Source organism: Oncorhynchus mykiss, chromosome 9, assembly GCF_057628025.1.
Source record: "Oncorhynchus mykiss isolate SJ-2025 chromosome 9, ASM5762802v1, whole genome shotgun sequence".
Taxonomy (NCBI): Eukaryota; Metazoa; Chordata; class Actinopteri; order Salmoniformes; family Salmonidae; genus Oncorhynchus; species Oncorhynchus mykiss.
Genome location: NC_143030.1, coordinates 3,884,593 through 3,908,818, shown reverse-complemented (window position 1 = coordinate 3,908,818; position 24,226 = coordinate 3,884,593). Strand labels below are relative to the sequence as shown.

At 47.0% G+C, this 24,226-nt stretch overlaps 1 protein-coding gene across 1 annotated transcript in view; it reads right to left on the bottom strand.

Annotated features, from left to right (window-relative positions):
* The window catches only part of LOC149980710 (disks large homolog 4-like), a 123,041-nt gene that overhangs the window by 5,198 nt on the left and 93,617 nt on the right, over positions 1-24,226 (bottom strand). Inside the window, exons 9-15 of the mRNA XM_090185656.1 lie at positions 19,817-19,958; positions 13,815-13,938; positions 11,664-11,823; positions 10,524-10,626; positions 6,040-6,142; positions 5,777-5,953; positions 1,777-1,862 (exon numbers count right to left, since the gene is read on the bottom strand). Of these exons, the coding sequence (XP_090041782.1) occupies positions 1,777-1,862; positions 5,777-5,953; positions 6,040-6,142; positions 10,524-10,626; positions 11,664-11,823; positions 13,815-13,938; positions 19,817-19,958 (895 nt within the window). The remainder of the gene's footprint in view (positions 1-1,776; positions 1,863-5,776; positions 5,954-6,039; positions 6,143-10,523; positions 10,627-11,663; positions 11,824-13,814; positions 13,939-19,816; positions 19,959-24,226) is intronic.

Here is a 24,226-nt window from a genome sequence, read left to right as displayed (position 1 = left end):
TGCTGGTTACTGGCCCAACGCTCTAACCACTAGACTACCTGCTGGTTACTGGCCCAACGCTCTAACCACTATGCTACCTGCTGGTTACTGGCCCAACACTCTAACCACTAGGCTACCTGCTGGTTACTGGCCCAACACTCTAACCACTAGACTACCTGCTGGTTTCTGGCCCAACGCTCTAACCACTAGGCTACCTGCTGGTTACTGGCCCAACACTCTAACCACTAGGCTACCTGCCGTCCCATCTGTGTATCTGTGGCCAACAGATGCATATCTGTATTCCCAGTCATGTGAAATGCATAGATTAGGGCCTAATTAATTTACTTCAATTCACTGATTTCTTTATAAGAAATTGAACTTTGTCAACTCATTAATATTGTTGCATGTTGTGTTTCTATTTTCTGTTGTTGCTAGTGATATTCATTCAAACATTTAAGTAAATACAAATGTTTTTTTCACTTAAAATAATTAAATATGTATATTTTCACAGACCCATGCAGTACCACAGCGGATCCCTAGGGGGACAGAGACTTCCTACAGTACCACAGCGGATCCCTAGGGGGACAGAGACTCCCTACAGTACCTCAGCGGATCCCTAGGGGGGCAGAGACTCCCTACAGTACCACAGCGGATCCCTAGGGGGGCAGAGACTTCCTACAGTACCTCAGCGGATCCCTAGGGGGGCAGAGACTCCCTACAGTACCACAGCGGATCCCTAGGGGGACAGAGACTTCCTACAGTACCACAGCGGATCCCTAGGGGGGCAGAGACTCCCTACAGTACCACAGCGGATCCCTAGGGGGACAGAGACTTCCTACAGTACCACAGCGGATCCCTAGGGGGGCAGAGACTTCCTACAGTACCACAGCGGATCCCTAGGGGGGCAGAGACTTCCTACAGTACCTCAGCGGATCCCTAGGGGGGCAGAGACTCCCTACAGTACCACAGCGGATCCCTAGGGGGGCAGAGACTCCCTACAGTACCTCAGCGGATCCCTAGGGGGGCAGAGACTTCCTACAGTACCACAGCGGATCCCTAGGGGGGCAGAGACTCCCTACAGTACCTCAGCGGATCCCTAGGGGGGCAGAGACTTCCTACAGTACCTCAGCGGATCCCTAGGGGGGCAGGGACTTCCTACAGTACCACAGCGGATCCCTAGGGGGGCAAAGACTCCCTACAGTACCTCAGCGGATCCCTAGGGGGGCAGAGACTCCCTACAGTACCACAGCGGATCCCTAGGGGGGCAAAGACTCCCTACAGTACCACAGCGGATCCCTAGGGGGGCAGAGACTTCCTACAGTACCACAGCGGATCCCTAGGGGGGCAGAGACTCCCTACAGTACCTCAGCGGATCCCTAGGGGGGCAGAGACTCCCTACAGTACCTCAGCGGATCCCTAGGGGGGCAGAGACTTCCTACAGTACCTCAGCGGATCCCTAGGGGGGCAGAGACTTCCTACAGTACCTCAGCGGATCCCTAGGGGGCAGAGACTTCCTACAGTACCTCAGCAGATCCCTAGGGGGGCAGAGACTTCCTACAGTACCTCAGCTGATCCCTAGGGGGGCAGAGACTTCCTACAGTACCTCAGCAGATCCCTAGGGGGGCAGAGACTTCCTACAGTACCTCAGCTGATACCTAGGGGGGCAGAGACTTCCTACAGTACCTCAGCTGATACCTAGGGGGGCAGAGATTACACACCCTCCACTTCAGTTCTACTGGCTGAAACTACCACCATTTCAGACAAATAAAAGAATCTGAGGTCACAGGTCAGACCTACCTTCTATCTGTGTAACAGTTTCATAACTCTGAACAAAGCTGCTGCGGTCCTTATTCTTCATACGAGACCACTCCTTCCTCTCCACCCTGCATAGAGAGACATAGGGCTACATTAACATGACATAACACTACATACTGCTTCATACGAGACCACTCCTTCCTCTCCACCCTGCATAGAGAGACATAGGGCTACATTAACATGGCACTACATACTGCTTCATTAGAGACCACTCACAGAAACACACAGGAGGGGGTTAACTGTATTAACTTAGGTGTTAGGTGTGGTCCCCCTCAGTGTTAGGTCTGGTCCTCCTCAGCGTTAGGTGTGGTCCCCCTCAGTGTTAGGTGTGGTCCCCCTCAGTGTTAGGTCCCCCCTCAGTGTTAGGTGTGGTCCCCCTCAGTGTTAGGCGTGGTCCCCCTCAGTGTTAGGTGTCCCCCCCTCAGTGTTAGGTTTGGTCCCAATCAGTGTTAGGTCTGGTCCCCCTCAGCGTTAGGTGTGGTCCCCCTCAGCATTAGGTGTGGTCCCCTCAGTGTTAGGTGTGGTCACCCTCAGTGTGAGGTGTGGTCCCCTCAGTGTTAGGTTTCGTCCCCTCAGTGTTAGGTGTCCCCTCTCAGTGTGAGGTGTGGTCTCCCTCACCGTTAGGTTTGGTCCCCTCAGTGTTAGGTGTGGTCCCCCTCAGTGTTAGGTCTGGTCCGCCTCAGCGTTAGGTGTGGTCCACCTCAGTGTTAGGTGTGGTCCCCCTCAGAGTTAGATGTGGTCCCCCCCAGCGTTAGGTGTGGTCCCCTCAGCATTAGGTGTGGTCCCCCTCAGCGTAAGGTGTGGTCCCCCTCAGTGTTAGGAGTGGTCCCCCTCAGTGTTAGGTGTCCCCCCCTCAGTGCTAGGTCTGGTCCCCCTCAGCGTTAGGTGTTGTCCCCCTCAGCGTTAGGTGTGGTCCCCCTCAGTGTTAGGTCTGGTCCCACTCAGCGTTAGGTGTGGTCCCCTCAGTGTTAGGTGTGGTCCCCCTCAGTGTGAGGTGTGGTCCCCTCAGTGTTAGGTGTGGTCCCCTCAGTGTTAGGTGTGGTCCCCCTCAGCGTTAGGTGTGGAACCCCTCAGCGTAAGGTGTGGTCCCCGTCAGTGTTAGGTGTGGTCCCCCTCAGTGTTAGGTGTGGTCCCCCTCAGTGTTAGGTATGATCCCCTCAGTGATAGGTATGGTCCCCTCAATGTTAAGTGTGTTCCCCCTCAGTGTTAGGTGTGCTCCCCCTCAGCGTTAGGTGTGGTCCCTCTCAGCGTAAGGTGTGGTCCCCCTCAGTGTTAGGTGTGGTCCCCCTCAGTGTTAGGTATGGTCCCCTCAATGTTAAGTGTGGTCCCCCTCAGTGTTAGGTGTAGTCCCCCTCAGTGTTAGGTCTGGTCCCCCTCAGTGTTAGGTGTGGTCCCCCTCAGTGTTAGGTATGGTCCCCTCAATGTTATGTGTGGTCCCCCTCAGTGTTAGGTGTGCTCCCCCTCAGCATTAGGTGTGGTCCCCCTCAGCGTAAGGTGTGGTCCCCCTCAGTGTTAGGTATGGTCCCCTCAATGTTAAGTGTGGTCCCCCTCAGTGTTAGGTGTGGTCCCCCTCAGTGTTAGGTCTGGTCCCCCTCAGTGTTAGGTGTCCCCCCCTCAGTGTTAGTTGTGGTCCCCCTCGGCGTTAGGTGTGGTCCCCCTCAGTGTTAGGTGTGGTCCCCCTCAGTGTTAGGTATGGTCCCCTCAATGTTAAGTGTGGTCCCCCTCAGTGTTAGGTGTAGTCCCCCTCAGTGTTAGGTCTGGTCCCCCTCAGTGTTAGGTGTGGTCCCCCTCAGTGTTAGGTATGGTCCCCTCAATGTTATGTGTGGTCCCCCTCAGTGTTAGGTGTGCTCCCCCTCAGCATTAGGTGTGGTCCCCCTCAGCGTAAGGTGTGGTCTCCCGCAGTGTTAGGTGTGGTCCCCCTCAGTGTTAGGTATGGTCCCCTCAATGTTAAGTGTGGTCCCCCTCAGTGTTAGGTGTGGTCCCCCTCAGTGTTAGGTCTGGTCCCCCTCAGTGTTAGGTGTCCCCCCCTCAGTGTTAGTTGTGGTCCCCCTCGGCGTTAGGTGTGGTCCCCTCAGTGTTAGGTGTGGTCCCCTCAGTGTTAGGTGCCCCCCCCCCTCAGTGTTAGGTGTGGTCCCCCTCAGTGTTAGGTGTGGTCTCCCTCACCGTTAGGTGTGGTCCCCTCAGTGTTAGGTGTGGTTCCCCTCAGTGTTAGGTCTGGTCCGCCTCAGCGTTAGGTGCGGTCCGCCTCAGCGTTAGGTGTGGTCCCCCTCAGTGTTAGGTGTGGTCCCCCTCAGCATTAGGTGTGGTCCCCCTCAGTGTTAGGTGTCCCCCCTCAGTGTTAGGTGTGGTCCCCCTCAGTGTTAGGTCCACATCAGTGTCAGGTGTGGTCCCCCTCAGTGTTAGGTGTGGTCCCCTTCAGAGTTAGGTCTGGTCCCCCCCAGCGTTAGGTGTGGTCCCCCTCAGTGTTAGGTGTGGTCCCCCTCAGCATTAGGTGTGGTCCCCCTCAGTGTTAGGTGTCCCCCCTCAGTGTTAGGTGTGGTCCCCCTCAGTGTTAGGTCCCCCTCAGTGTTAGGTGTCCCCCCCTCAGTGTTAGTTGTGGTCCCCCTCGGCGTTAGGTGTGGTCCCCTCAGTGTTAGGTGTGGTCCCCTCAGTGTTAGGTGCCCCCCCCCCTCAGTGTTAGGTGTGGTCCCCCTCAGTGTTAGGTGTGGTCTCCCTCACCGTTAGGTGTGGTCCCCTCAGTGTTAGGTGTGGTCCCCCTCAGTGTTAGGTGTGGTCCCCCTCAGCATTAGGTGTGGTCCCCCTCAGTGTTAGGTGTCCCCCCTCAGTGTTAGGTGTGGTCCCCCTCAGTGTTAGGTCCCCATCAGTGTTAGGTGTGGTCCCCCCAGCGTTAGGTGTGGTCCCCCTCAGTGTTAGGTCTGGTCCGCCTCAGCGTTAGGTGTTGTCCCCTCAGTGTTAGGTGTGGTCCCCCTCAGCGTTAGGTGTGGTCCCCCTCAGTGTTAAGTGTAGCCCCCCTCAGTGTTAGGTGTGGTCCCCTCAGTGTTAGGTGTGGTCCCCCTCAGCATTAGGTGTGGTCCCCTCAGTGTTAGGTGTGGCCCCCCTCAGCATTAGGTCCCCCCCTCAGTGTTAGGTGTGGTCCCCCTCAGCATTAGGTGTGGTCCCCCTCAGTGTTAGGTGTCCCCCCTCAGTGTTAGGTGTGGTCCCCCTCAGTGTTAGGTCCCCATCAGTGTTAGGTGTGGTCCCCCCCAGCGTTAGGTGTGGTCCCCCTCAGTGTTAGGTCTGGTCCGCCTCAGCGTTAGGTGTGGTCCCCTCAGCGTTAGGTCTGGTCCCCCTCAGCGTTAGGTGTGGTCCCCTCAGTGTTAGGTGTGGCCCCCCTCAGCGTTAGGCTCCCCCCTCAGTGTTAGGTGTGGTACCCCTCAGTGTTAGGTGTGGTCCCCCTCAGCGTTAGGTCTGGTCTCCCGCAGTGTTAGGTGTGGTCCCCCTCAGTGTTAGGTGTGGTCACCCTCAGTGTTAGGTCTGGTCCCCCTAAGTGTTAGGTGTGGTCCCCCTCAGTGTTAGGTGTGGTCCCCCTCAGTGTTAGGTGTGTTCCCCCTCCGTGTTAGGTCTGGTCCCCCTCAGTGTTAGGTCTGGTCCCCCTCAGTGTTAGGTCTGGTCCCCCTCAGCGTTAGGTCTGGTCCCCCTCAGCGTTAGGTGTGGTCCCCCTCCGTGTTAGGTGTGGTCCCCCTCAGCGTTAGGTCTGGTCCCCCTCAGCGTTAGGTCTGGTCCCCCTCAGCGTTAGGTGTGGTCCCCCTCAGTGTTAGGTGTGGTCCCCCTCCGTGTTAGGTGTGGTCCCCCTCAGTGTTAGGTGTGGTCCCCCTCAGTGTTAGGTCTGGTCCCCCTCAACGTTAGGTCTGGTCCCCCTCAGTGTTAGGTCTGGTCCCCCTCAGCGTTAGGTCTGGTCCCCCTCAGCGTTAGGTGCGTTACCCGCGTTAGGTGTGTTACCTACCTGTGTTTGCTGGGTATATACCCTAGTTCCTCCAGTTGTCCCTGTTGTCCCAGTCTCCTAGCAGTCCACCACTCTTCATCACTACAGTCAGTCACATGGAGCACCTCCCCGAAGTTAAAGCCCAATGCCTGGCTCAACAGCCCACAGTCTGCTGTTTTATCATAGTCAAACAGGGCCCTGCATAGAGAGGACATAGAGCTACATTAGTATGTCAGGGAGACATTAGCATGACATAGGGCTACATTATCATGACACTACTTTACCTGACATAGAAGGTCCTGTTGGCTCGGAGGGTCCCAGAGCTCATGCTACTGTTCATCATCTGTTCTCTCAGGTCGTGTATCTTAGCCTCAAACCTGCTGTATTCTACACACACACACACACACACACACACACACACACACACACACACACACACACCAATTGATGAACGGACTGCTGAATGCATATTTTTCTCTTGCTTTATTTGTTCTTTTCCATATTATGTCTCTCTGATAAGCTACCCAGGAAGGGGCTGAACATAGACCATATTAATATATGTAGACTTACAAATAAGGTTCATGAAATCAATGACCAGGTTGGTCCTGGTCAGTCCCTGGATGGGAGACCAGATGCTGCTGGAAGTGGTGTTGGAGGTCCAGTAGGAGCCACTCTTTCCTCTGGTTTAAATAATATCCCAATGCCCCAGGGCAGTGATTGGGGACACTGCGCTGTGTAGGGTGCCATCTTTCGGATGGGGCGTTAAACGGGTGTCCTGACTTTCTGAGGTCATCTAAGATCTCATGGCACTTATCGTAAGAGTAGGGGTGTTAACCCCGGTGTCCTGGCTAAATTCCCAATCTGGCCCTCAAACCATCACGGTCACCTAATAATCCCCAGTTTACAATTGGCTCATTCATCCCCCCTCCTCTCCCCTGTAACTATTCCCCAGGTCGTTGCTGCAAATGAGAACGTGTTCTCAGTCAACTTACCTGGTAAAATAAAGGATAAATAAATAAATAACTTGCTGACATCAGATAACATTTATATATTAGCCATTTCTGAGACTCACTTAGATAATTCATTTGAAGATACAGCAGTAGCAATACAAGGATATAACATCTATAGAAGAGACGGGAATGCTTATGGGGGAGGTGTTGTGTATATATTCAGAGCCATATCCCTGTAATACCATCGTGCACAAATTGATTCTGTCCCCCCACACCAAACGCAATCACGACACACAGGTTGAAATAAGATACAATTGTATCAGGCTGTAGTAGTGTTACCTTCTGGACAGTAGTTAGTCTACAGTAGTCTATATTTAGTATATAGTAGTCTGTAAATAGTCTACAGTAGTCTGTGAATAGTCCACAGTAGTCTATATTTAGTATATAGTAGTCTGTAAATAGTCTACAGTAGTCTATATTTAGTATATAGTAGTCTGTAATTAGTCTATAGCAGTTTGTAGTTAGTCTATAGTGGTCTGATGTTGTCTACAATAGTCTATTGTAGTCTGACTAGTCTACAGTTTATCTATAGTAGTCTGACGTAGTCTACAGTCGTCTGACTTAGACTAAAGTTTGTCTATATTTGTCTATAGTAGTCTAAAGTTAGTCTATAGTAGTCTATAGTTGTCTAAAGTTAGTCTATAGTTGTCTAAAGTTTGTCTATAGTAGTCTATAGTAGTCTAAAGTTAGTCTATAGTAGTCTATAGTTGTCTAAAGTTAGTCTATAGTAGTCTATAGTTGTCTAAAGTTAGTCTATAGTAGTCTGTAATTTGTCTACAGTTAGTCTATATTGGTCAGTAGAGAGTATATAGTCGTCTGTAGTAGTCTTACGTAGTCTACAGTAGTCTATGGTTGTCTGATGTAGTCTACAGTTTGTCGATAGTAGTCTGACGTAGACTACAGTTTGTCTATAGTTTTCTACAGTAGTCCATAGTAGCCTACAGTAGTCGATAGTAGTCTGACGTAGTCTACAGTAGTCGATAGTAGTCTGACGTAGTCTACAGTAGTCTATAGTAGTCTGACATAGTCTACAGTAGTCGATAGTAGTCTGACGTAGTCTACAGTAGTCTATAGTAGTCTGACGTAGTCTACATTAGTCGAACATAGTCTATAGTAGTCTGACAGTCTACATTAGTCGGACATAGTCTATAGTAGTCTGAAGTAGTCTACAGTTTGTCTATAGCAGTCTTTAGTAGTCTAAAGTTAGTCTATAGTAGTCTGTTATTAGTCTACAGTTAGTCTATAGTAGTCTAAAGTTAGTCTATAGTAGTGTGTAATTAGTCTACAGTTTGTCTATATTGGTCAAAATATAGTGCATAGTCGTCTGTAGCAGTCTATAGTAGTCTGATGTAGTCTACAGTAGTCTATAGTAGTCTGATGTAGTCTACAGTAGTCTATAGTAGTCTGACATAGTCTACAGTTTGTCTATAGTAGTCTGAAGTAGTCTACAGTTCCTCTATAGTTTTCTACAGCAGTCTATAGCAGCCTACAGTAGTCTATAGTAGTCTGACGTAGTCTACAGTATTTTGACGCAGTCTCAGTAGTCTGACGTAGTTTATAGTAGTCTGACGTAGTCTCAGTAGTCTACAGTTTGTCTAGTCTGACGCAGTCTACAGTAGTCTGACATAGTCTGTAGTAGTCTGACATAGTGTACAGTAGTCTATAGTAGTCTGACATAGTGTACAGTAGTCTATAGTAGTCTACAGTTTGTCTATAGTAGTCTGACGTGGTCAACAGTTTGTCTATAGCTTTCTACAGTAGTCTATAGTAGCCTACAGTAGTCTGTAGTAGCCTACAGTAGTCTATAGTAGTCTATAGTAGTCTACAGTAGTCTGACGTAGTCTGACAGTGTACAGTAGTCTATAGTAGTCTATAGTAGTCTACAGTTTGTCTATAGTAGTCTGACGTAGTCTACAGTTTGTCTATAGCTTTCTACAGTAGTTTATAGTAGCCTACAGTAGTCTATAGTTTATCTATAGTAGTCTATAGTCACTAATAATGCCACTTTAATAATGTTTACATATCTTGCATTACTCATCTCATATGTGTATACTGTATTTTATACCATCTATTGCATCTTGCCTATGATGCTCGGTCATCGTTCATTCATATATTTATATGTATATATTCTTATTCCATCCCTTTACTTAGATTTGTGTGTATAAGGTAGTTATTGTGGAATTGTTAGATTACTTGTTAGATATTACTGCATTGTCGGAACTAGAAGCACAAGCATTTCGCTACACTCACATTAACATCTGCTGTATGTGACCAATACAATTTGATTTGATTTGGAATGGTCTATAGTAGTCTGTAGTTAGTCTGTGGTTAGTCTATAGTAATCTGTAGTAGTCTATAGTAGTCTATAGTAGTCTGTGGTTAGTCTATAGTCATCTGTAGTAGTCTATAGTAGTCTGTAGTTAGTCTGTGGTTAGTCTATAGTCTTCTGTAGTATTCTACAGTAGTCTGTATTTAGTCTGTGGTTCGTCTATAGTAATCTGTAGTAGTCTATAGAAGTATGTAGTCAGTCTGTGGTTAGCCTATAGTAATCTGTAGTTGTCTATAGTAGTCTGTAGTAGTCTATAGTAGTCTGTAGAAGTCTATAGTAGTCTGCCGTGAATCTGTAGTAACATAGTCTATAATAGTCTATGGTAGTCTGTAGTTAGTCTGGAGTTAGTAGTTTATAGTAAAATGTAGTAGTCTATCCTAGTATGCAGTTAGTCCTTATTAGTCCATAGTAATCTACAGTAGTCTATAGTAGTTTACAGTAGAATGTAGTAGTCTATCCTAGTATTTAGTTAGTCCTTATTAGTCTATAGTAATCTACAGTAGTCTATAGTAGTTTATAGTAGAATGTAGTAGTCTATCCTAGTATTTAGTTAGTCCTTATTAGTCTATAGTAGTCTACAGTAGTCTATAGTAGTTTACAGTATAATGTATTAGTCTATCCTAGTATGCAGTTAGTCCTTATTAGTCTATAGTAGTCTACAGTAGTCTATAGTAGTTTACAGTAGAATGTATTAGTCTATCCTAGTATGCAGTTAGTCCTTGTTAGTCTATAGTAGTCTATAGCAGTTTATAGTAGAATGTAGTAGTCTATCCTAGTATGTAGTTAGTCCTTATTAGTCTATAGTAGTCTACAGTAGTCTATAGTAGTTTATAGTAAAATGTAGTAGTCTATCCTAGTATGTAGTTAGTCTATAGTAGTCTACAGTAGTCTATAGTAGTTTACAGTAGATTGTAGTAGTCTATCCTAGTATGTAATTCGTCTTATTAGTCTATAGTAGTTTATAGTAGAATGTAGTAGTCTATCCTAGTATGTAGTTAGTCCTTATTAGTCTATAGTAGTCTACAGTAGTCTATAGTAGAATATGGTAGTCTATCCTAGTATGTAGTTTGTCCTTATTGTCTATAGTAGTCTCACTCTCTGGACTGTACTGGTCTGTATTGGTCTGTGATATTCTTACCCTCAGGTCTATAGTGGTCTGTAGTGGTCTGTGATTTTCTTACCCACAGGTCTGTAGTGGTCTGTGATATTCTTACGCTCAGGTCTGTAGTGGTCTGTAGTGGTCTGTGATATTCTTACCCCCAGGTCTGTAGTGGTCTGTAGTGGTCTGTGATATTCTTACCCTCAGGTCTGTAGTGGTCTGTGATATTCTTACCCTCAGGTCTGTAGTGGTCTGTAGTGGTCTGTAGTGGTCTGTGATATTCTTACCTTCAGGTCTGTAGTGGTCTGTAGTGGTCTGTGATATTCTTACCCTCAGGTCTGTACTGAGCGATGATAGTAACAGTCTGTCCAGCATTCTTCAGAGCTGCTGCAGCCTGTTCATGAGTCGCATGTCTGAGATCCACACCGTTCACCTGCAGAGGAGTTATAACCATTACATTACATAATATTACATTAATGTGACATAACACTACACAAGACTACCTAGCATTACATAACACTACATAACACTATATAACACTATGTGACACTACATAACACTATGTGACACTACATAACACTATATAACACTACATAACACTACATAGCATTACATAACACAACACTTTACTGTAACATTACACTAAATAAGAATACATAACATTACATAAGACTACATAACACTATGTAACACTACATAACACTACATAGCATTGCATTGCATTACATAACACAACATAACATTACATAAGACTTCATAACACTATGTAACAGTACATAAGACTACATAAAACTATGTAACACTACATAACATTACATAACACCATGTAACACTACATAACATTACATAACACTACAAAACGTTACATAACATTACATAACACTATGTAACACTACATAACATTACATAACACTACGTAACACTACATAACATTACATAACACTATGTAACACTAGGTAACACTATACAACATTACATAACACTACTTAACACTACATAACACTACAAAACATTACATAACATTACAGAACACTAAATAAGACTACATAACATTACAAAACACTACAAAACATTACATAACATTACATAACACTAAATAAGACTACAAAACATCACATAACACTATGTAACACTACGTAACACTACATAACACTACATAACACCACATAACATTACATAACACTATGTAACACTACATGACATTACATAACACTATGTAACACTACAGAACATTACATAACATTATGTAACACTACGTCACACTATATAACAATACATAACACTATGTAACACTATGTAACACTACGTAACACTACATAACACTACATAACACTACATAACATTACAAAACATTACATAACATTACATAACACTAAATTAGACTTCATAACATTACATAACACTATGTAACACTACATGACATTACATAACACTATGTAACACTACATAACATTACATAACACTACTCACGCTGATGATTTGGTCTCCCTTGCGTAGCTCTCCTGAGAGATCAGCCGGTCCTCCAGCCAGGATGAAGGAGATAAAGATTCCCTCTCCGTCTTCTCCCCCAACGATGTTAAACCCCAGACCAGTCGACCCTCGGTGGATACACACCCGCCTGGCCTCTCTACTGGGAGGCCACACACAGACATTATAATACACCGTATCACCCTAACCCTCTCTACTACATATCTACTGTAATACTCAGCCTGGTCACTACTACATATCTACTGCAATACTCAGCCTGGTCTCTCTACTACATATCTACTGTAACACTCAGCCTGGTCTCTCTACTACATATCTACTGTAACACTCAGCCTGGTCACTACTACATATCTACTGTAACACTCAGCCTGGTCACTCTACTACATATCTACTGTAATACTCAGCCTGGTCACTCTACTACATATCTACTGTAATACTCAGCCTGGTCACTCTACTACATATCTACTGTAACACTCAGCCTGGTCACTATTACATATCTACTGTAATACTCAGCCTGGTCTCTCTACTACATATCTACTGTAACACTCAGCCTGGTCTCTCTACTACATATCTACTGTAATACTCAGCCTGGTCACTACTACATATCTACTGTAACACTCAGCCTGGTCTCTCTACTACATATCTACTGTAACACTCAGCCTGGTCTCTCTACTACATATCTACTGTAATACTCAGCCTGGTCACTACTACATATCTACTGTAACACTCAGCCTGGTCTCTCTACTACATATCTACTGTAATACTCAGCCTGGTCTCTCTACTACATATCTACTGTAACACTCAGCCTGGTCACTATTACATATCTACTGTAATACTCAGCCTGGTCTCTCTACTACATATCTACTGTAACACTCAGCCTGGTCTCTCTACTACATATCTACTGTAACACTCAGCCTGGTCTCTCTACTACATATCTACTGTAATACTCAGCCTGGTCACTACTACATATCTACTGTAACACTCAGCCTGGTCACTCTACTACATATCTACTGTAATACTCAGCCTGGTCTCTCTACTACATATCTACTGTAATACTCAGCCTGGTCACTACTACATATCTACTGTAATACTCAGCCTGGTCACTATTACATATCTACTGTAATACTCAGCCTGGTCACTATTACATATCTACTGTAACACTCAGCCTGGTCACTACTACATATCTACTGTAACACTCAGCCTGGTCTCTCTACTACATATCTACTGCAACACTCAGCCTGGTCACTACTACATATCTACTGTAACACTCAGCCTGGTCACTATTACATATCTACTGTAACACTCAGCCTGGTCACTATTACATATCTACTGTAACACTCAGCCTGGTCACTACTACATATCTACTGTAACACTCAGCCTGGTCACTACTACATATCTACTGTAACACTCAGCCTGGTCACTACTACATATCTACTGTAACACTCAGCCTGGTCACTACTACATATCTACTGTAACACTCAGCCTGGTCTCTCTACTACATATCTACTGTAACACTCAGCCTGGTCACTACTACATATCTACTGTAACACTCAGCCTGGTCTCTCTACTACATATCTACTGCAACACTCAGCCTGGTCACTACTACATATCTACTGTAACACTCAGCCTGGTCACTACTACATATCTACTGTAACACTCAGCCTGGTCTCTCTACTACATATCTACTGCAACACTCAGCCTGGTCACTACTACATATCTACTGTAACACTCAGCCTGGTCTCTCTACTACATATCTACTGCAACACTCAGCCTGGTCACTACTACATATCTACTGTAACACTCAGCCTGGTCTCTCTACTACATATCTACTGCAACACTCAGCCTGGTCTCTCTACTACATATCTACTGTAACACTCAGCCTGGTCACTACTACATATCTACTGTAATACTCAGCCTGGTCTCTCTACTACATATCTACTGCAATACTCAGCCTGGTCACTATTACATATCTACTGTAACACTCAGCCTGGTCACTCAGCCCAATATGTCTCCATACAGATAGAACCTGACATTAAACAGACATTTCTCCATACATCCCAACCTGATGTCTGGTTTGACGGACCTGATATGATTTGAGTTACATTGACATTTTTGTGTGTGTCTGTGTGTCCTGACCTGGGGATGTCGTCTTCTCCCATCATGCCGTGCGGTATGGGTGAGTAGCGTCGTGGCGAGGGCGGCGGCAGAGAGGATTGTGGGTAATCTAGGTAGTTAGGGCCCACGTCTGGGTCCATGTACGCTGGTGAGACAGGGAGAGATGAGGTTGAATATGTAGAGCTAGACCCCGGTACATTACAACACTGCTCAGCTTCAAGTTCCTTGGTGTCCACATCACCAACAAACTATCATGGTCCAAACACACCAAGACAGTCGTGAAGAGGGCACGACAAAACCTATTCCCCCTCTGGAGACTGAAAAGATTTGGCATGGGTCCTCAGATCCTCAAAAGGTTCTACAGAGTAGTGCGTACGGCCCAGTACATCACTGGGGCTAAGCTGCCTGCCATCCAGGACCTCTATACCAGACGGTGTCAGAGAAGGCTCTAAAAACTGTCAAAGACCCCAGCCACCCTGGTCATAGACTGTTCACTCTACTACCACACGGCAAGTGGTACCGGAACGCCAAGTCTAGGTCCAAGAGGCTTCTAAACAGTTTTTACCCCCAAGCTATAAGACTCCTGAACAGCCAATCGATTGGCCACCCGGACTATTTACATTAACCCCCCCCCCCCCTTTTACACCGCTGCTACTCTCTGTTTATTATCTATCCATAGTGTCACGGCCCCTCCTCTGCAGTGCAGGGGCGGTTCCTCCTGCAGGCAGAGGAGGGTCCTTAGTGATTGGAGTCACCTGGGCTCAGGGTATTTAAACTGCTGCTTCACCAATCTCTCTCTCTCTCTCTGCTCCTCCAGGTATAAATTATTCCTTTGTAGTTTTACATAGTTTTCCCTCAGTCATTCACACACACAGATTCACGCATCCCTGCACTTTACATACACCTCACATTATGATACTTTCACACCTCATTCCTTTTTCTTCGTTTAAAGTGAATCGTTTTTGGTTTATAATAAAGAACCTTTTTGATTGGCCTATACCTGTTTGTGTCTCCGCATTTTTGCCACAGGCTATGAGCCGGCCTGTGACAATAGTTAGTTATCGATTCACATAATACCTCGACTAACCTGGACCCCCGCACATGGACTCGGTACACCTTGTATATAGCCTCCACATTGGCTCTGTACTGGTACCCCCTGTATATAGTCTCCACATTGACTCTGTACCGGTACCCCCTGTATATAGCCTCCACATTGACTCTGTACCAGTAGCCCCTGTATATAGCCTCCACATTGACTCTGTACCATAACCCCCTGTATATATCCTCCACATTGACTCTGTACCAGTACCCCCTGTATATAGCCTCCACATTGACTCTGTACCGGTACCCCCTGTATATAGCCTCCACATTGACTCTGTACCGGTACCCCCTGTATATAGCCTCCACATTGACTCTGTACCAGTAGCCCCTGTATATAGCCTCCACATTGACTCTGTACCAGTACCCCCTGTATATAGCCTCCACATTGACTCTGTACTGGTACCCCCTGTATATAGCCTCCACATTGACTCTGTACCAGTAGCCCCTGTATATAGCCTCCACATTGACTCTGTACCAGTACCCCCTGTATATAGCCTCCACATTGACTCTGTACCGGTACCCCCTGTATATAGCCTCCACATTGACTCTGTACCAGTACCCCCTGTATATAGCCTCCACATTGACTCTGTACCGGTACCCCCTGTATATAGCCTCCACATTGACTCTGTACCGTAACCCCCTGTATATAGTCTCCACATTGACTCTGTACCGGTACCCCCTGTACATAGCCTCCACATTGACTCTGTACCGGTACCCCCTGTATATAGCCTCCACATTGACTCTGTACCGGTACCCCCTGTATATAGCCTCCACATTGACTCTGTACCGTAATACCCTGTATATAGCCTCCACATTGACTCTGTACCGGTATCCCCTGTACATAGCCTCCACATTGACTCTGTACCGGTACCCCTGTATATAGACTCCACATTGACTCTGTACCGGTACCCCCTGTATATAGTCTCCACATTGACTCTGTACCGGTACCCCTGTATATAGACTCCACATTGACTGTACCAGTAACCCCTGTATATAGCCTCCACATTGACTCTGTACCAGTACCCCCTGTATATAGCCTCCACATAGACTCTGTAAAAGTACCCCCTGTAAATAGCCTCCACATTGACTCTGTACCGGTTCCCCCTGTATATAGCCTCCACATTGACTCTGTACCGTAATACCCTGTATATAGCCTCCACATTGACTCTGTACCAGTACCCCCTGTATATAGCCTCCACATTGACTCTGTACCGGTACCCCCTGTATATATCCTCCACATTGACTCTGTACCGTAACCCCCTGTATATAGCCTCCACATTGACTCTGTACCGTAATACCCTGTATATAGCCTCCACATTGACTCTGTACCGGTACCCCCTGTATATAGCCTCCACATTGACTCTGTACCAGTACCCCCTGTATATAGCCTCCACATTGACTCTGTACCAGTACCCCCTGTATATAGCCTCCACATTGACTCTGTACCAGTACCCCCTGTATATAGCCTCCACATTGACTCTGTACCGTAACACCCTGTATATAGCCTCCACATTGACTCTGTACCGTAACCCCCTGTATATAGCCTCCACATTGACTCTGTACCAGTACCCCCTGTATATAGCCTCCACATTGACTCTGTACCGGTACCCCCTGTATATAGCCTCCACATTGACTCTGTACCGTAATACCCTGTATATAGCCTCCACATTGACTCTGTACCGGTACCCCCTGTATATAGCCTCCACATTGACTCTGTACCGGTACCCCCTGTATATATCCTCCACATTGACTCTGTACCGTAACCCCCTGTATATAGCCTCCACATTGACTCTGTACCAGTACCCCCTGTATATAGCCTCCACATTGACTCTGTACCGGTACCCCCTGTATATAGCCGCCACATTGACTCTGTACCGGTACCCCCTGTATATAGCCTCCACATTGACTCTGTACCGGTACCCCCTGTATATATCCTCCACATTGACTCTGTACCGTAACCCCCTGAATTTAGCCTCCACATTGACTCTGTACCAGTACCCCCTGTATATAGCCTCCACATTGACTCTGTACCGGTACCCCCTGTATATAGCCTCCACATTGACTCTGTACCGGTACCCCCTGTATATAGCCTCCACATTGACTCTGTACCGGTACCCCCTGTATATATCCTCCACATTGACTCTGTACCGGTACCCCCTGTATATAGCCTCCACATTGACTCTGTACCGGTACCCCCTGTATATAGCCTCCACATAGACTCTGTACCGGTACCCCCTGTATATAGCCTCCACATAGACTCTGTACCGGTACCCCCTGTATATAGCCTCCACATAGACTCTGTACCGGTACCCCCTGTATATAGCCTCCACATTGACTCTGTACCATAATACCCTGTATATAGCTGCCACATTGACTCTGTACCGGTACCCCCTGTATATAGCCTCCACATTGACTCTGTACCGGTACCCCCTGTATATAGCCTCCACATTGACTCTGTACCGTAACACCCTGTATATAGCCTCCACATTGACTCTGTACCGATACCCCCTGTATATAGCCTCCACATTGACTCTGTACCAGTACCCCCTGTATGTAGTCTCCACATTGACTCTGTACCAGTACACCCTGTATATAGCCTCCACATTGACTCTGTACCGATACCCCCTGTATATAGCCTCCACATTGACTCTGTACCAGTACCCCCCTGTATATAGTCTCCACATTGACTCTGTACCAGTACCCCCTGTATATAGCCTCCACATTGACTCTGTACCGTAATACCCTGTATATAGCCTCCACATTGACTCTGTACCGTAATACCCTGTATATAGCCTCCACATTGACTCTGTACCGGTACCCGCTGTATATAGCCTCCACATTGACTCTGTACCGTAATACCCTGTATATAGCCTCCACATTGACTCTGTACCGGTACCCCCTGTATATAGCCTCCACATTGACTCTGTACCGGTACCCCCTGTATATAGCCTCCACATTGACTCTGTACCGTAACACCCTGTATATAGCCTCCACATTGACTCTGTACCGATACCCCCTGTATATAGCCTCCACATTGACTCTGTACCAGTACCCCCTGTATGTAGTCTCCACATTGACTCTGTACCAGTACACCCTGTATATAGCCTCCACATTGACTCTGTACCGATACCCCCTGTATATAGCCTCCACATTGACTCTGTACCAGTACCCCCCTGTATATAGTCTCCACATTGACTCTGTACCAGTACCCCCTGTATATAGCCTCCACATTGACTCTGTACCGTAATACCCTGTATATAGCCTCCACATTGACTCTGTACCGTAATACCCTGTATATAGCCTCCACATTGACTCTGTACCGGTACCCGCTGTATATAGCCTCCACATTGACTCTGTACCGTAATACCCTGTATATAGCCTCCACATTGACTCTGTACCGGTACCCCCTGTATATAGCCTCCACATTGACTCTGTACCGGTACCCCCTGTATATAGCCTCCACATTGACTCTGTACCGTAATACCCTGTATATAGCCCCATGTACATATTGATATTTTATTGTCTTACTGTTTTTACTTAAGTTTATTTAGAATATATTTTCTTAAGAAAAACAAAAGTTAAAACTGCATTGTTGGTTAAGGGCTGGTCAGTCAGCATTTCACTGTGAGGTCTACACCTGTTGGTTAAGGGCTGGTCAGTCAGCATTTCACTGTGAGGTCTACACCTGTTGGTTAAGGGCTGGTCATTAACCATTTCACTGTGAGGTCTACACCTGTTGGTTAAGGGCTGGTCAGTCAGTATTTCACTGTGAGGTCTACACCTGTTGGTTAAGGGCTGGTCAGTCAGTATTTCACTGTGAGGTCTACACCTGTTGGTTAAGGGCTGGTCAGTCAGCATTTCACTGTGAGGTCTACACCTGTTGGTTAAGGGCTGGTCAGTCAGCATTTCACTGTGAGGTCTACACCTGTTGGTTAAGGGCTGGTCAGTCAGCATTTCACTGTGAGGTCTACACCTGTTGGTTAAGGGCTGGTCAGTCAGCATTTCACTGTGAGGTCTACACCTGTTGGTTAAGGGCTGGTCAGTCAGCATTTCACTGTGAGGTCTACACCTGTTGGTTAAGGGCTGGTCAGTCAGCATTTCACTGTGAGGTCTACACCTGTTGGTTAAGGGCTGGTCAGTCAGCATTTCACTGTGAGGTCTACACCTGTTGGTTAAGGGCTGGTCAGTCAGCATTTCACTGTGAGGTCTACACCTGTTGGTTAAGGGCTGGTCAGTCAGCATTTCACTGTGAGGTCTACACCTGTTGGTTAAGGGCTGGTCAGTCAGCATTTCACTGTGAGGTCTACACCTGTTGGTTAAGGGCTGGTCAGTCAGCATTTCACTGTGAGGTCTACACCTGTTGGTTAAGGGCTGGTCAGTCAGCATTTCACTGTGAGGTCTACACCTGTTGATTAAGGGCTGGTCAGTCAGCATTTCACTGTGAGGTCTGCACCTGTTGGTTAAGGGCTGGTCAGTCAGCATTTCACTGTGAGGTCTACACCTGTGACACATCAATTTGATATGTTAGTGGGTCTAGGAGTCCTAACCCTAACCCCTAACCCTAACACCCCTAACCCCAACCCTAACCCTAACCCCTAAGCCTTAACCATAACCATAACCATAACCCCAACCCCTAACCCCTAACCCTAACCCTAACCCTTACCCCAACCCCTAACCCCTAACCCCTAACCCTAACCCCTAACCCCAACCCTAACCCCTATCCCTAACCCCAACCCTAACCCCTAACCCTAACCCTTAACCCTAACCCCTAACCCTAACCCTACTCCCTAACCCTACCCCTACCCCTAACCCTAACCCCTAAATCTTAACCCTAACCCTAAACCTACACCTAACCCCTAAACCCAACCCTAACCCAACACCTAATCCCTAACCCCTAACACTGTGTAGAGGTGTATACGTACAGGTGAGGTCAGGGGGACTGTACTGGTCAGGTGTGTAGAGATGTGAAGGTTTGGCTACTCTCAGGTAGACCACCTCGGCTGTGTTCTTCAGAGCTGATACTGCGTCTTCATGCATCACATCTTCTAAACACACCTGGTTCACCTGGTGACAGAGACATGACATAGAGACAGTCAAACATGACATAGATACATGACATACCGTGCTTTTGAAAAGTATTCCGACCCCTTGACTTTTTCCACATTTTGTTACGTTCTAAAATTCCTCGTCACAAAATGTGTATTTTTTATTTTGCAAATGTATATAAAAAAACTGCAATATCACATTTACATAAGTATTCAGACCCTTTACTCAGTACTTTGTTGAAGCACTTTTGGCAGCGATTACAGCCTCTAGTCTTCTTGGGTATGACGCTACAAGCTTGGCACACCTGTATTTGGGGAGTTTCTCTCATTCTTCTTTGCAGATCCCTTCAAGCTCTGTCAGGTTGGAAGGGGAGCGTCGCTGCACAGCTATTTTCAAGTCTCCCCAGAGATGTTCGATCAGGTTCAAGTCAGGGGTGGGAGGACAGAGAAGAGCTTGGACTGGGCTGAGAGGGAGGTGCCTCCCGTAGGGGTGGGAGGACAGAGAAGAGCTTGGACTGGGCTGAGAGGGAGCTGCCTCCCGTAGGGTTGGGAGGAAAGAGAAGAGCTTGGACTGGGCTGAGCAGGAGCTGCCTCCTGTAGGGGTGGGAAGACCAAGAGACCAGAGGTGGCAGAACAGAGTGCTCGGGTGCTCGGGTTGGGTTGTAGAGTTTGAGCATAGCCTGTAGGTAGGGAAGGGCAGTTCCTCTTGCTGTTCCGTAGGTAAGCGCCATGGTCTTGTAGTGGATGTGAGCTTCAACTGGAAGCCAGTGGAGGAGAAGGGTGTCATGAGAGAACTTGGAAAGGTTGACAGAAGTTGCAAGGGTTTGGAGCCCAGCCAACAGCGAGTTGCAAAAGTCCAGAAGGGACAAGAAAAGTACCTGGATTAGGAGCTGCACCACTTCCTGTGTGCGGTAGGGTCCTACTCTACAGATGTTCCTCTTCCTGTGTGCGGCAGGGTCATACAGATGTTGTAGATTATGAACCTGCAGGAGTGAGTCACTGCTTTGATGTTTACAGAGAACGACAGGGTGTTGTCACGCCAAGGTTCTTTGCACTCTGGGAGGGGGACACTGTGGAGTTTTCAACTGTCATGTAGAGGTCTTTGAGCGGGCAGGCCTTCCCTATGAGGAAGAGCAGCTCCGTCTTGTCGAGGTTGAGCTTGAGGTGGTGGGCCGACATTCAAGTTGAGATATCTGCCAGACACACAGAGACGCCTGTCACCACCTGGGCGTCAGAAGGTGGGAATGAGAAAAGTAGTTGAGTGTCATCTGCAGAGCAGTGACAGGAGAGACCATGTGAGGATATGGGCAGCATAGGGCAGCATTGACTGAGGTGATCTGACGGGACTGAAGGGCAGCATAGACTGAGATGATCTGACGGGACTGAAGGGCAGCATAGACTGAGGTGATCTGACGGGACTGAAGGGCAGCATAGACTGAGATGATCTGACAGGACTGAAGGGCAGCATAGACTGAGGTGATCTGACAGGACTGAAGGACAGCATAGACTGAGATGATCTGAAGGACAGCATAGACTGAGATGATCTGACAGGACTGAAGGGCAGCATAGACTGAGGTGAACTGACAGGACTGAAGGGCAGCATAGACTGAGGTGATCTGACAGGACTGAAGGGCAGCATAGACTGAGGTGATCTGACAGGACTGAAGGGCAGCATAGACTGAGGTGAACTGACAGGACTGAAGGGCAGCATAGACTGAGGTGATCTGATAGGACTGAAGGGCAGCATAGACTGAGGTGATCTGATGGGATTGAAGGGCAGCATAGACTGAGATGATCTGACGGGACTGAAGGGCAGCATAGACTGAGATGATCTGACGGGACTGAAGGGCAGCATAGACTGAGATGATCTGACAGGACTGAAGGGCAGCATAGACTGAGGTGATCTGACGGGACTGAAGGGCAGCATAGACTGAGATGATCTGACAGGACTGAAGGGCAGCATAGACTGAGGTGATCTGACAGGACTGAAGGACAGCATAGACTGAGATGATCTGAAGGACAGCATAGACTGAGATGATCTGACGGGACTGAAGGGCAGCATAGACTGAGATGATCTGACAGGACTGAAGGGCAGCATAGACTGAGGTGATCTGACGGGACTGAAGGGCAGCATAGACTGAGATGATCTGACAGGACTGAAGGGCAGCATAGACTGAGGTGATCTGACAGGACTGAAGGACAGCATAGACTGAGATGATCTGAAGGACAGCATAGACTGAGATGATCTGAAGGACAGCATTGACTGAGATGATCTGACAGGACTGAAGGGCAGCATAGACTGAGGTGAACTGACAGGACTGAAGGGCAGCATAGACTGAGGTGATCTGACAGGACTGAAGGGCAGCATAGACTGAGGTGATCTGACAGGACTGAAGGGCAGCATAGACTGAGGTGAACTGACAGGACTGAAGGGCAGCATAGACTGAGGTGATCTGATAGGACTGAAGGGCAGCATAGACTGAGGTGATCTGACGGGATTGAAGGGCAGCATAGACTGAGATGATCTGACGGGACTGAAGGGCAGCATAGACTGAGATGATCTGATGGGACTGAAGGGCAGCATAGACTGAGGTGAACTGACGGGACTGAAGGGCAGCATAGACTGAGGTGATCTGAAGGACAGCATAGACTGAGATGATCTGAAGGACAGCATAGAATGAGGTGAACTGACGGGACTGAAAGTCAGCATAGACTGAGGTGATCTGACAGGACTGAAGGGCAGCATAGACTGAGGTGATCTGATAGGACTGAAGGGCAGCATAGACTGAGATAAACTTGGAGTTCTTGACCGCAGATCGGCAGTTCCAAACACTAACAGAGACCCAGACTTCCACATGGGTTGTGTGCACAGGGTACAATAAACTAGACGGGTTGCAGCAAAGGGTGTCTGTAAAGCCTACAGGGAGAGGTGAGAACAGGTATAGAAAACACACATAGTTGACAAAACTACAAAAGAGAAAAATGAGATATTCTGTAAATAACTCGGTAAGATACTCAAGTGAGAAAGTGGCGTGGAGCCTTCCTCGAACATCTCGGCAGAACCGTCTAAGTTCCGCGAAAATACCGCTACTGACACGACCGCCACTTACAGCTGCTGCTGAGAAACCAGGAGACTGAAGACCTAACACTAATTACCTAGGAGATGAGAATCCTGGAGATAACCGGAGTCCTCTAGCTCTAGAACCACTCCTGGAGATAACCGGAGTCCTCTAGCTCTAGAACCACTCCTGGAGATAACAGGAGTCCTCTAGCTCTAGAACCACTCCTGGAGATAACCGGAGTCCTCTAGCTCTAGAACCACTCCTGGAGATAACCGGAGTCCTCTAGCTCTAGAACCACTCCTGGAGATAACCGGAGTCCTCTAGCTCTAGAACCACTCCTGGAGATAACCGGAGTCCTCTAGCTCTAGAACCACTCCTGGAGATAACAGAAGTCCTCTAGCTCTAGAACCACTCCTGGAGATAACCGGAGTCCTCTAGCTCTAGAACCACTCCTGGAGATATCAGGAGATATCAGGAGTCCTCTAGCTCTAGAACCACTCCTGAAGATATCAGGAGTCCTCTAGTGCTATAATCACTCCTAGAGATATCAGCAGCCCTCTAGCTGAGAAAATAGATTAATACTTATGTAAATGTGATATTTCAGTTTTTTTTATTCATATTCATTCGAAAAAAATTCTACAAACCAGTTTTTGCTTTGTCATTATGGGGTATTGTGTCATTATGGGTTATTGTGTCTAGATTGATGAGACATTTTTTTAAATCAGAAATGTGGAAAAAGTTAAGGGGTCTGAATACATTCCGAATACACTGTAGATGCATGACATTGTCAGACATGACATAGTCAGACATGCCATAGAGATATGACATAGAGATATGACATAGAGATATGACATAGTCAGACATAACGTAGAGACATGCCATAGAGACATGACATAGAGATATGACATAGAGACATGACATAGAGATATGACATAGTCAGACATGACGTAGAGACATGACATAGAGACATGACATAGAGATATGACATAGTCAGACATGACGTACAGACATGACATAGTCAGACATGTCATAGAACCATGATATAGTGAGACGGGATGTAGTCAGTTGAGATCAGAGCCATTCAGAAAACCAGCGTTCATATTTGGAATGTTAAAACATGGAGTCCAGCTCTGCAGTAGTTCCACAGAGGACCAGAAGAGGGCACTACTCAACGACTAAACTTCTGTCATATATACTCACCACATAATGAAAACAGATCTGTGCG